The following is a 12,957-nucleotide window of genomic DNA, read 5'->3' as shown; positions in this document are numbered from 1 at the left end:
TGTGAGTGGACGAGGTGGGAACTTTCTTGGTGGGTTCTGTTTAGAATGACTGCTGCTCGGTCACTTACTGAACTTTGAACCTCTCTGATCTTATTAAAGAGAAACGGTGACAGAGCCCAACAGAAAACTGAAGAAAACACTCTGCTTATTTATTCTTTAATAAAATATTCTAAGCCAAGTCTTTCCACCTGTCACTGTGTAATATTCTACTGAGGGCTTTTTATTTAAAATGTTGTTCCTGTGAGATTAAAGGTTTTGGAATCAGAGGTGGAAGCTGTATTGTAAGAGTAAAGGAAGGTGTTGAAACATGGAGGCAGTGAATACAGAAAGCTTAAAATGTAGATGTGGAAACATGAAAGAGAGCTTCTGGTAGCGCAGAGAGCTGGCGCACACTTATCAGACCTTCCTCCGATAAATCAGTTATTAAAAACTGTGTAGGCGGCAGAGTGGGAGGAAATATTCTCTATCTGTCATCAGCTTTATGGGAGTGGAACCGTATTAAAGATGACAGATAGATGGCGGATGGAGGGAAGCGGGACAGCAGGCAAAGAGGAAGAGAAGTCAGACACGGAGGAGGATCACTGGAAGCTGACGGATGGCAGCAGTGAGATCTACCTTTACGTTTCCGTGTCTGTCCATCGGCCGCAGGGAGCTACTCCAGCCTTTCTGCTAAGAGAGAGAAAGACACAGACTGATGGTCAGTGAGGTCACAGAGACGCCCTGGAGTTTGTCCAGGAACAGAAAACGAGACAAAATTCCTTTTTTTTCTTTTCTTGTCTAACACATGGAGAGATTTAATGTTTCCGAAGGGTTTTCCACATTTTAGGTGTAACATTCCTCATTGGCTGCACTGTGTTTAAAAACCACTCAAATATTTCATTTTTCCACCTGTTATTTTATAAAGGCTATGAAATAAAAGGCGCACAAACACAATCAGGGTCTAATGTTTTTAACAATGAAATGACGTCTAAAAATAAAATAAACGTAAATAAATGTTTTTCTGTATTTTGTTACAAACTGGACGCACAGCTATGTTGTTGCTGATTTTATGCATTTGTAATAATGATGCGGTCAGTGTGTGTAGAAGTACTCTGTCTGACTGCTTGAAACACTTCTGCTTTTTGATCTGTGTGATGTCATCGTGAGGTGGTGTAAGAAGCTCCACCCACCTGCTGTTTGTGAGGAGCAGCCAAACAAAAGAAGAGAAGACGAGAGGCTGAACTGAGGGCTGCACTAAAGGAGCATTACATCCATCTATTCATTTTCTTCTGCTTATTCAATTCAGGGTCGTGTGGGGGCGGAGCCTGTCTGGGGCTGGGGGCACACCTTAGTCAGGTAGCGTCTCAGGGCTGACACAGAGCCACAGACAAACATTCACAGTCACATTTACTCCTGTAGAGAATCACCGTGTAACCTGACTGCATGTCTTTGGACTGTGGGAGCAAGTCGAAGTACCCGGAGCGCTATGATGTGCTGGAAATGAGTCGAATAGACGTCACTAAGATGATGGCAAACCACTGTTTTGCCTTTGTGCTCTGGCACTTTACAGATTTATAGCCATGTTCGACAGAATCTTTCTGACAAGCTGAGCTTAAAACAGGAGCTTCTGCTCCACTGAGGATCTTTGTGGATTTTTGGTGTCGCTGTTGGAGAGCTGTGATCAAACACTTCTCCCGGTTTTTGTTTTGGTCTGGATCAGAAAAGGAGGCGTCTCACAAACAGGACGTCGCTCCTGTCTGTGTTCAGCTTTTCTATCACAAATCAGTTTTCTCACCTTTCAACATCTGAAACTCAACATCTTCACCTGCACTAAACATTTTTTCTCCATCTGTGTATTTTTACTCAATTAATTGCAGTTTAATTACTTTTGGAATTATTCATAACTGGTATTTTTTCAAGTTATTGTTCGGGAACAACACGCAGTACTCCTATCCTGTACTCTGAGGGTAGCCTTCAGTCATTTTAAGCTATTCATGCAGTGTTAGGAAGACGCCACCCTCAACGTTACAAACTGAACCAAAAGGCTCAGATGACATCAGAAAAGCGCCTCTGCTGCCTCACAGCAGGACGGTCCTGGGTTTGAATCCACGGGCCGGCTGTGTGGGTTCTCTCTGGCTCACAGTACTCAGTCATGGGTGTGAGCATAAATGGTGCCCTCTCTGTGTTAGCCCTGGGAGGGGCTGGCGATCTGTTCACAGTGAACCATGAGCTTTACACTGAGTTCATTCATGAAGCATTTCTGCTTATTGATGCTGTTTTAAATAATTATCAGACAATTATCATCCATTTAGTGATCAGTCAGCAGCAGGAAGATGTGCAAACATGGCTGTTGTAGCATTTTGCACAAAAATATAAAATAGCAGAAAACCTGTTTTCATGTGATGTCACAAAGTGCAGCATCGTTCCTGTTAGCATTTTTAGCCCTGGTGAAAACATTACCACTAAGTAACCTCATGGTGGACATTATGATGGGACCTGCTCCACGTCCAGACTTCAGGTGTAGTGCCACATGTTACAGCACACAAACTGTCAAATGAAACCCACACAGTGTTTTGCACACTTAAGGCAGAACAGACGCCAATTTACAAGCTAGCCGCTCACCTCTAGTTGGCTCCCGCCTCAATCAACAGCTCGTGACAAGCATTTACGCAATGAGCTGCACACATTAGCATAAGTAATACAGCTGTAAGCAGAACAGAGGGTGTGCAGCCGTCACTCGGGGGGAGATATTAAAGGAAACACCTGCTTAGAAATGAACATGCAGGTAATTATTTATGAGAATGTTCAGTGTTTCTACAGGTATGTGCTGTAATAATTAATGCACTGTATCTATTAGCTGCTCAGGCGTGCTGGAGTCAACACTCATCAGATTAATGTGTGCAGACACACACTCATCAAACTAATGCCTGGAGACACACATGCAGGAAGCAACTAAACGTACAGCCTAACCTGCTACTTCCAGGTGAGACACACCAGCTCATGAACACATGCATGGACCCACACAGACACACAGACACACACTCCTCCTCCTCCTCCCTGCCTTTGTTTCAGAGCTAATTGTTATGCATTACATGCCCTCTGCAGGTTGTCTGGCAGTGTGTGTGTGTGTGTGTGTGTGTGTGTGTGTGTGTGTGTGTGTGTGTGTGTGTGTGTGTGTGTGTGTGTGTGTGTCCGCGCACGCGCATCTGTACGTGTTTGTCAGTGAACATGAGGCTTGAGACGGTCAATATCCAGTCAATAATCACAATCATCTATCAGGCTCTCACTGTTATTGTGTGTTTCATCTCCCATTAAACACGCCTGCCTGGAATCTCTGCACTGACTAAAAACATTTCTGTGTGTGTGTGTGTGTGTGTGTGTGTGTGTGTGTGTGTGTGTGTGTGTGCATATGGGACACAAACATTTGCTCTTTAGTGTGTTGTACAAAGGCTATGAGCTCATGTTTAAGTGTCCTGTGTTTTAACGCTTGTTGGAAAATAACTGAGCGAGTTGGACTTTTTTGAAGAGCACCATTAAGTCCTTTTATATGACTCTGAATGTTTCACATTTAAATAAAGTAAAGAAGTTTTAAGGCAGAATGTTTCTAGTTAATTATTTCACGTTGCAGATTTAATATTTAAACAGTTGCTTTTTGGTTTTTAAGTTGAGCGACGTGCGCGTCTTAGCTGTCGCCTCTGATGGCATGGCTGGTGAGCACGCTGGCGTCACTGTGTTTGTTTGTGTGGATGTGGAACTTGACTCTGAGTGTGTGATTTTCTTGTCCATGATAATTATAGCACTCAAAACATCCCCCCCCCCCGCCGCGCTCCAGCTCATTACGGCGGCGTGCACGTGTGGCTACAGGACGATGACAATACTCGTCCCGACTGGGCTCTGCCACATTAGGCGGACAGAAATCACAGCTAAGTGGAGTGTGAAATTAATAATTGACTGAGAGAAAAGAGCTGACTGTTGCCTTTTGTTGGAAACAGCCCTTCTACTTTTCCCGTGAGAGAACCCCGACATCCGATGAAACTCCATCAGAAGCCTGTTGTGTTTAAGATGGATTATTGATTGTATTCAACAAGTGGAAAGCATTCCTAAAATCATCCTTTTTAACCCTGTGGGGGAGACTCCTTTGCTGTTTGGCTCCTGACTTCTTCAGCCAATATTAACAAAGAACACATGATGTGTTCCTTTTTAATTAATAGGCGCAGCAGGTTCAGTTTGTCGAGAAAAACAAATGTGTTCTCCCATAAACAGAGTCGGGTTTACAATCCTTCTGCTCACATAAAAGGCCCCATCTTATCTTAATGACGTGATAGTACCATAACACCAAATTAACAAAACCCCAACCCTAAATCCATCACAGGAAGCTCAGCATGAAGAGTGCAGTTTTAGGCATGTGAAGAACACAAACCTTTAAAAGGATGACTGGACTCTATTATTCCTGCACTTGGGCTCAACGTTTACCGGCTGACACAAACGGCCGTCACAGCCGAGTCTGACATGGGACTTGACGTGCAAACAGGCAGCAGAACTGATTAGAGCGAAAGTAGAGACGAGTAAAAGCTGCCACTGAAGCAGACGGTGCGCTGAGACTTTACAGGCCTGCTGGGCTTTTGAGTAAAATGACTGCCATCAGCTTTAAGCTGCTCTGATCGTCGTGGCACGTGGAGCCGCCGGTGACTCCTTTTATTGTTCTGCATTGTTGTTGCCGTGTTTTCAGTGTTTCCGTTTGCATCAGCAGCTCATGGGGCTTCAACACGTTTCTTCTCTCTGCTCATTAACTATTTACTGATGCCATCAACACACACTTCCACCACATCTATCAGCACACACGCAGAACTAGTTCCACATGAACACATTTTCCTGTCATTTATCTTTTTCACCCACCCGGTCTCTATAGCGCATGAACACACAAACAGGCGAGAGAGATGTGTGAGGGATCCATTTTTCATTTCAGAGCACGCCGAGGGGAAAGCAGAGATACTATAATCATACCCGAGGGAGAGAGAGAGAGCAGCAGGAGGAGACGGGAGCGGTCAGAGAGGAAGAAAGAGGAGATGGAGGATGAAATCAGGACAAACTGCAAGAAAAATGAGGAGTAGAAAGAGAGAAAATGGGGGATGGGTGACAAAGAAGATGAAAAAAGGAGTGAATGGCACTCTGATTTCTCTTTCTCACCTCTTTCAGTTATCTGGACTTTCAGAGTCTAATAGCAGTCAAGCTGAGGTTTGAAGAATAGACCTGAAGATTAGTGGAAACTACAAAGAGGCCCTCAGTGGAGAACTGACTTCATTTAGAGGAGGGCTGCTGCCGCGGCATGCTCAGCCTCTGTGGTCAGTCTGCATCCACCTGTTTTTGGACAGGTCCCTAATTTCTACACATACATTTATGAGCAGAAAAAGCAAAAACATTCTTTTGAATGCTTCCATAAAACGACTGCGATTAAGAATCTCTTTGCACACATGGACACATGGACGGGTGACGCAACAACACTAACCAAACCTAACCAACACTAACCAAACCTAACCAACACTAACCAAACCTAACCAAGCAGGCTGTGAAAAGTCAGACACAAAGTTGAATCTGAACTTTGAGGTTCGTTGCTCCGGCGTCCTCACACAGATTCAGCCCATTATTTTTGTTCAGCAAAGCAGAACAAGCACCATTAAAACGAGGTGATGGTAAACCAGTGAAGCTGCTAGCAGGGGGAGGATGGTACTAAGACTGGTGCTGCTGAAAATTAAGTGATATTAATGTTTTCTGACAGGTTGACATAAGAAAAGAGGCCTTTCTTACACCGATTTTCTTAATTATTTCAAACATTTTTAATATATTTTTACAGACTGACATCGAGCATCCAAACATGGTGACTGTAGGTCTGTGTCTCTATAGCAACCCCACATCTCAGCTTTATTATTATAAAATAAAAAGTAATTGAAACTTTTAAAAAGTCCTCCCAGCTCACACCTGTGACGATGATCCAGACTCAAAGCTTTAAAAATGAATCATAATCGCTGCAATCATTAAATAATCAATGAGCAAAATTAAGTGTGATTGAAACAAGCTAGCATCTGAAACTGGGCCAGGCTTCAGTGGACACCGTCCAGCTTGTTTTCAGTCATTATACTCAAATTACACTCAGTCGTGATTATTATGATCAACGTTTACATTTAAATCGAGCTGGGATTTCAGTAAACGTGACATTTTTTTCTTGGTTACTGCATTTTTTTATTTTTTTGAAGAACAGACATCTAAGAATTTAAAAACGTGCACATTTACACGTCCCGTCAAACAACGCAGACACACTTTGTCCAACCTTTGTTCACACGAACACCTCAGCTCACATTCTCACAGCAAAATCACATCTGTTGTGTTCAACATTGAGTGGAGTCTCCACAGAGCTCCAACCCACTGAAAACCTCCAGCGTTTCCTTGAAACACTCTTAATTATGATTCATGATTCAAACATTTCCATTTTAGCTTCCAGGCATTTCACTGATGCTTCTGCCGGAGCAGCAATAATCCACAACGTTCCTCCTACACAACATCTGTTCCTTGTTGTCGGCCTGACTGATGGAGCCTGTTTGTAACAGACGGGAGGAAACAACAAGTCTTTAAACAGCATCGAAACCAGCAGCTCCTCAACTCACAAAAGCATTTTAAGATCAGATAGCTTGATGGTTCGGTTTGCTAAGGTCAGCTTGGGCATCACATAAAAGCTCATATTCAGGCTATTCATAGACGTGGATATTGAAACGATCCAGCAAGAGCTTGGTTTTCATGGGCAGCTGTATGTCAGACTCGCTGCCCTTTGACTCTGTTCAAGCCATTTATGGACAGGGTTTCTAGAAATAGCCTAGATGTCAGATTTAACAGTCTCAGCATCTCATCACTGTTTCCTGTGGTCCTGTTGGCTTCATCTTCATTGAGCTGTGAAGGGTTTGCATCCCAGTGAAGTGAGTCGGGGGAGAATCAGCACCTCCAAGTCTGAGGCCGTGTTTCTCATCTTAAAAGCGCTGAGACGAGTTGAGCAGGGAAAGAGTGAAAGATGTGCTGCAGGTGCTGCTCTGGTCTGATGTGATGATGAGAAAACAGATTGTTTAAAAAGTGAATGTATGGATTTTAAAATGCACAAACATCAAAGTTACACAAATAATAAAATAAAGTAAAATAATAAACAAGGTGAATATTCAACAGTGAGTCATGAAAACTAAATGTGAACTGAAACATTATGAACCAAGAAAGTTTGGAGATAATTAGACTGATGCTGCTGTTTTGGCAGCATCAGTCTGCAATCTCACTATTATGTACAGAGACATAATAGTGAGACGGGGTTGTCCTGTGGAAGTGAAAGTCTATAAAAATGACAAAGCAAAATGCAAACTACTCTGCAGGGCTATGAAATCAGGTTAACAAACACAGAACAACAATTACTGAAACACATGAAGTCTACACAGTCCACATTGGCAGAGTACTAGCTGGAAGCTATTACAGCATTTTACTAGTAATTAAACCACCATCGTGGTGCAACTCCAGAGACACTCCGGGGCCTGATCAACCCTGGCAGGGCCTCCTTGGATGAGGGTGTCTAGCGATAACGGCCGAAACAGCCGATGAATCCAAGGTCCACTACTGACGATGTGTCCCACGTTTTAAAATGATAATCTAGATCAGATCTCTAATCGCTAACCCTAACCAAGGAAGAAAAAATGGCAGATTAGCCTGGGTTAAAGACCGAAAGTCGAGGCGCACAACGATGTGTGCTGCTGGTAAAGTTTCTGGGCTTTCCTCTTAACAGCCATCCTTTAAGATTTTCTCCAGTTAAAGCAATGCATGATCAGGGACTGTAACATCTGGTCCTTTTACTGAATCAGAATTCCAGCCTCCTAATGTGAACTTTGACCCTTTGTGAAAGAGGACCATTATGAGTCTGTAAGCTTTGTTTGGAGACTCTGGATGATGTTGTCCATGTGCCATTGTTTAAGTTTCCAACACTGAGGCAGCATGCACACAAACATGTACCAACGAGACTAATTTTACAAAGGAGGGAAAACGACATATTCAGACTTCTAGCAGGTTCCTTCAGCCTCTGGAAGGAGGAAATCGTTTTGGACGTGTGCATCCTTTTCCCCTCCAGCTCCGCTGTCACATCCATACTTTCTCTGCCTCTGTTGCCGTGCACTTTGCTCAGACACTGTAGACACATCTGGCTTTAAGAAGAAACACAGCTGGATACTTTTTCCTCATCCTTTTACCCAATTACAAGAACCTCTCTGACACTGAAGAAATCAGCTCCCTGCAGAAATGTGACTGTTGCCCATGTGCATGTAGATAAATGACCAGACTGAAAACTGAGATCTGACTCACACCAGCCAGTTCACCAGTCTTCACACTGAGCGTGTGTCCTGGCACCCAACTGCTGCTACAGACCAGAGCTTTTCTTTAAGGATCATTTTACTCAAACAACCACAAAAACACTCTTTCTACTCTCTAATGGTTTCTAGCTTTACAGAAAGCTTTTGTTTCATGCAAGTTTGAGATGCCCTCCTTTAATGCACTGCTCCACTCAAGTGTCTGTGTGGAAATGTGAACACAGACACTTGTGCACTTTTCCAAGTCAGTTGGTGGCTAGTGACAGAGGGGAAAACGTACATTTAACGATGCCAATTATTAGGTTGTTTTTTTTAACAAAGACATAAATAAGAAGAAAAAATGATAAACATTTGTGGAGAAGAGGATTCAGTGACGTGGAGGCGGTCTCAGACCAGGCCCTGATTAATCAGAGGTTTTTTAAGGCGGAACGCCGGCACATCGAGCAAACAGACTTAAATCCTACGTCCTTCAATGTCCTTCGATTCAGTAACCAGAGGAAAATGTTACACAGTGTTCAGACTGAAAGTGCCCCGGGCTTGTTTGAGCGGCAGTGTGCACAGGCGTTCCCATATTAGCCCAACAATCCTCCTTATCTGCAGACACCGGCAGGAAGAGGAGAGGGGGGAGGGGCCCTCACACCCACTGAGAAACACATCTACAGTACCTGGTAAAAGTACTTGATATTTTGCTAGGAAAATGTTTTTATGTACATCCAGTATATAAAAGCAAAACAGAGTTTGCACGATTCCAATAAGCTCAAACGTCAATGTCTGGTTTAACCACCTTTATTCCTTAACTGCAGCTTTCTTGTAATGTAATGATCTCCAGGAACAGGTCTCCAGGTTTCTTGAAGGACATTCAAAGCTCTTCTTTGGATGTTTCTGCCTTTCGTGCTGTTCAGTGCCAGGATGATCCCACACTTCAGTAACACTGAGGTCTGCACTCTGAGGAGGTCAGTCCATGATGGAGCTCTGTGTGTGTTTCTGTGCAGGTTTGCTTTTGCTGCACTGCAGATGTGTTTGAGATCTCCAGCACTCCTGCCTGAAATGCAACACTAAACTACGACATGTGTTGGTCTCCACTCAGGACCTGTGTCCGGCCTTTGCTAGATTTGTTTTCCTGCTTCCTGACCACATGACCTTCACTCTTCGTCTTCTTTTGTCCTCCAGTTGTTTGGTTTCTTTAAATGCAGAACAAACAAGGCAAGCGGCGCCAGCCCAGTTTACCTAAAAATCAACCTCAATGAAAATGTACCAAAGTTATTTCAAACACCGTTCAGTCATGAAGCTTCCTGCCTGTTTGCACGGATCCTTTACACTTGACTTAAACCCGATTAGGGACTGTAGCGTGTCTCCATTTCACAGGAGTGTCCGCACGCTTAACAAAGACTGGATGTTGTCAAGCTGAGGCTCTGCAGTTTGTTTGATAAACCTCTTGGTGGGAAGACTGATGGAGAGCAGAGTGTGAGGCAAGCTGTCGCTGACTCTAAGATCAGTTAAGAGCAGCAGTGTGTGTGTAACTTTGAGTTAAATTGACCTAAATGTCTAGCTCTTTGGAAGCAAAAAGACATGTAGCTCAAGATATTTGCACAGAACCAAAGACCAAAGTTTAAGGACTTCAAACTCTCCGCCAACTTCCTGCTCCTGCTGTCAAATAAATGGAGAAACAGAAGAACCTGAGAGTGTGATTTGGGAGAGCAGACTCTTTTCATTGCTTTCAGACATTCTGCATTTTGTTCCCACGATGAGCACCATGGGAAAAGGTTGAGATTCAGACTGTATGTGAACAGAAACATGTTTATTCCAAACAGAGCTCCCAAAGGTTTATGAAAAACTCGCCCGCAAGAATATCACCATTTTTCTTTCTTCCTTTAGTTTTTCTCTTTTCTATGACGTATCCATCCACCATCGATATTACTGAGTCGTGGCTCGGATCGTTCAGCCTGCCCCTGGTGCTCACACCAGCATACAGACATACATTTCATTTTGAAAGCGCAAACAAAGCATGTAGCATACAAATATGAACACAAATCATTCAGATTGTGCTTTATTAGCTTTCAGCTGCACATGATGGGCACTGGCACATATTACAGAACATATCTCTGCTGATTCTCAGTCATGTGCCCATTATGTAAATCCACACTGCTTGCTATAAAACTGCCCTCGCATAAACATGCATTACTGCAATGATGGGTTTTAATATTCATGACCTAAAAATCATTTCTTTTATCAACTTTGCATTCCTGCAGTCACACAGCAGTCATATAAAGGTCATCACGTTTAGGCGTGGTTTCATGAGAACCTTTATTACAACAGTTAGGATGATGATGATGATGATGATGATGATGGTGTCCTTACATGTTTGATTTGGCAGAGTTTTACCCTGATGCATCCCTATGAGGACACAATTCTGTATTTTGAGGACGGGGTTAGCTGCTGTGTTGTCAGCTAATGCTAACAAACTTGGTCAGAAGGTTGTATCACACACACATCAGCCACAAACTTTCAAACTTGTCAGCATCCAAATGGATGAAAAGAAAATGGCAGTACGGTTTCCACGAAGGAGAAAAACAAAAGCCATTTCATCATCATCGTCATTCTTTCTGTTATTAAGATGAGAGACTGAAAGGATCAACTCACATTTGGAGCAGCATCAGAAAAATATTATGTTTGTCATGTTAACAGGAATCTTTGTGTTACATCAACCGACGTCTTCAAATCCAACTTGATGATTTATTGGCCTTAGAACTAGAAACTATGATATTTATAAGTGTTCTGTGTGTTGTCAACATACAGAAAGAACCATGTAAACGTTTAAAATCTCATGTCACATTTGACCTCTGACCTCTCCTTTAGGTTGAATAGATTAACCTGGAGGTCAAAGTGATAATAAGTGACAGTAAGAAATCATATTTTATAATGGTATTACTTATATTTACATTAAATAGAAATTCTAAGTATCACTTTTGACCTCTGACCTCTTCTTCAAGATCAAATAAGGTCAAACTTTCATGAAAAATCTTTAATCTTTAAAACTATCTGCTGTACTGGCAACATGTAAGAAATGATACTGGTATATGGGGACTCGAAGTATCACATTATAGTTCGCATGCTGATATCACATCACATTTGACCTCTGACCTCTATAAAACCTGTGGTTACTGGAGGTTTCAAGCATTCTGAGTACGCAGGACCTCCACAGTCTGAGTGCATAAACCTTTTTCCCCTCGTTGGTGGTTCAGCTAATTACAGCAGCTGCCAGACCGACTCCGTCACACAAAAGAACATTTTGATTACATTTAATTTGAAACATTCACGTGTTTGGAAAACATGTGAAAGCTGTTCCTTCATAAAGTGACGGATACGAGATATTTTAACCTATCCAACTACCCACACCTGCTCCATACGGGGTATGCCAGCAGCTCCCGCCTCTGTCTCTGACAGATCCATTTCAGATACGCAAAACTTTGTTTTTCTTCATTTCCAGCCTCACAGCTTTGATTTAGAGCTTTCTGCACTGTCTGAGTTTAATATCTGCATAAAGACAGCTGGTTATGGATGCTTTGTTGCTCTGAGTTTAACTGTGTAACATAATCTGAATACTAACACATAGATTACCTCCATCTTGTGTGTTTAAGATTCATAACTGCACAGTAAACACGATGCCGATCCAAGCCATCATCCACCCCCCTCCTCAGCCCCCGGGGGCTTCTCTGATGATGTGAGCCGTCGTTACAGATAATGGATTCTGACAACAACGTCCCTTTAACGCTCATGTTGAGCCAGTGATGGTGTTTGTGGACACATTTCACACCCTCTATACTGTAAACACATTTCCAGGGTCCCTGCAGAAGATGCTCTTACACCTCATTTATCGAGCTTTTGAATCATTTACTTGCCTTCAGAATGTCGTAACATAAAGTTTCCAGGAAGCTCAAGTCCTTGTGGGCAAGCTCGGATTTTACCAAGTTCTTAAATTCAGTTGTTTAGTACACGTTTCCGCAAAATAAGTACAGGTGCTAGCTCAAGATATTCACGATTGTTTGGCAGACGCAGCACAAATAATCTCTCTTTTTTTTCCTTCCAGCGCTATTAAACCCAAATCTTACTCCCTGTTGTGCTCAGTTGTCCAATCAGCTTCATGTCCCATACATGCTGGTGCAAGATAAGCATGTTATTGTGTTATTGACTGACGTTTTGCATCTCTGTGTGGTTGGTTTTTTGTGGTCATTGCTGTGGAAATTTTGGGGATGTTCTGGGATCATTTTATCTCCTTGTAGTTTTTTAAACCAACTCTGAGACCTTTAGAAAAACAAATGTGATGTAATGAAAGTTTTGTGTGTGTCGCCCCCCGACCCACCAGGCCAACACACAATAACTGAGAAACAGTCACACAAGTAATACTTTAAAGGGGTTTTATTATTTAAGGCCTCCACAATTAACATTTGTAATAAAATGTGATTTTTTTTTGTTTATTAAATGTTATGAAAGAAAATACCTTAATTTCCCAGAGCTCAAATTCTCTCCTTCCAATTATTTCTCTGACAAATGGCAAGAATAATTTGCCGTTAATTTTCTGAGCATTTAATCAAACCCA

General features: G+C 42.5%; 1 protein-coding gene across 1 annotated transcript in view; it reads right to left on the bottom strand.

Moving 5' to 3' along the window:
• Nucleotides 1-12,957, bottom strand: part of LOC146685244 (PDZ domain-containing protein 4-like) — a 50,777-nt gene that overhangs the window by 21,382 nt on the left and 16,438 nt on the right. Inside the window, exon 3 of the mRNA XM_085443534.1 lies at nucleotides 616-669. Coding sequence (XP_085299660.1) covers nucleotides 616-669 — 54 coding nt within the window. The remainder of the gene's footprint in view (nucleotides 1-615; nucleotides 670-12,957) is intronic.

The sequence above is a fragment of the Copadichromis virginalis genome, linkage group LG20, assembly GCF_057382275.1.
Source record: "Copadichromis virginalis isolate Kocher_CV1m ecotype Utaka linkage group LG20, C_Virginalis_male_GT1.1, whole genome shotgun sequence".
Taxonomy (NCBI): Eukaryota; Metazoa; Chordata; class Actinopteri; order Cichliformes; family Cichlidae; genus Copadichromis; species Copadichromis virginalis.
Note: the sequence above shows the minus strand (reverse complement) of the source record. Positions and strands in the feature narration are given on the sequence as shown.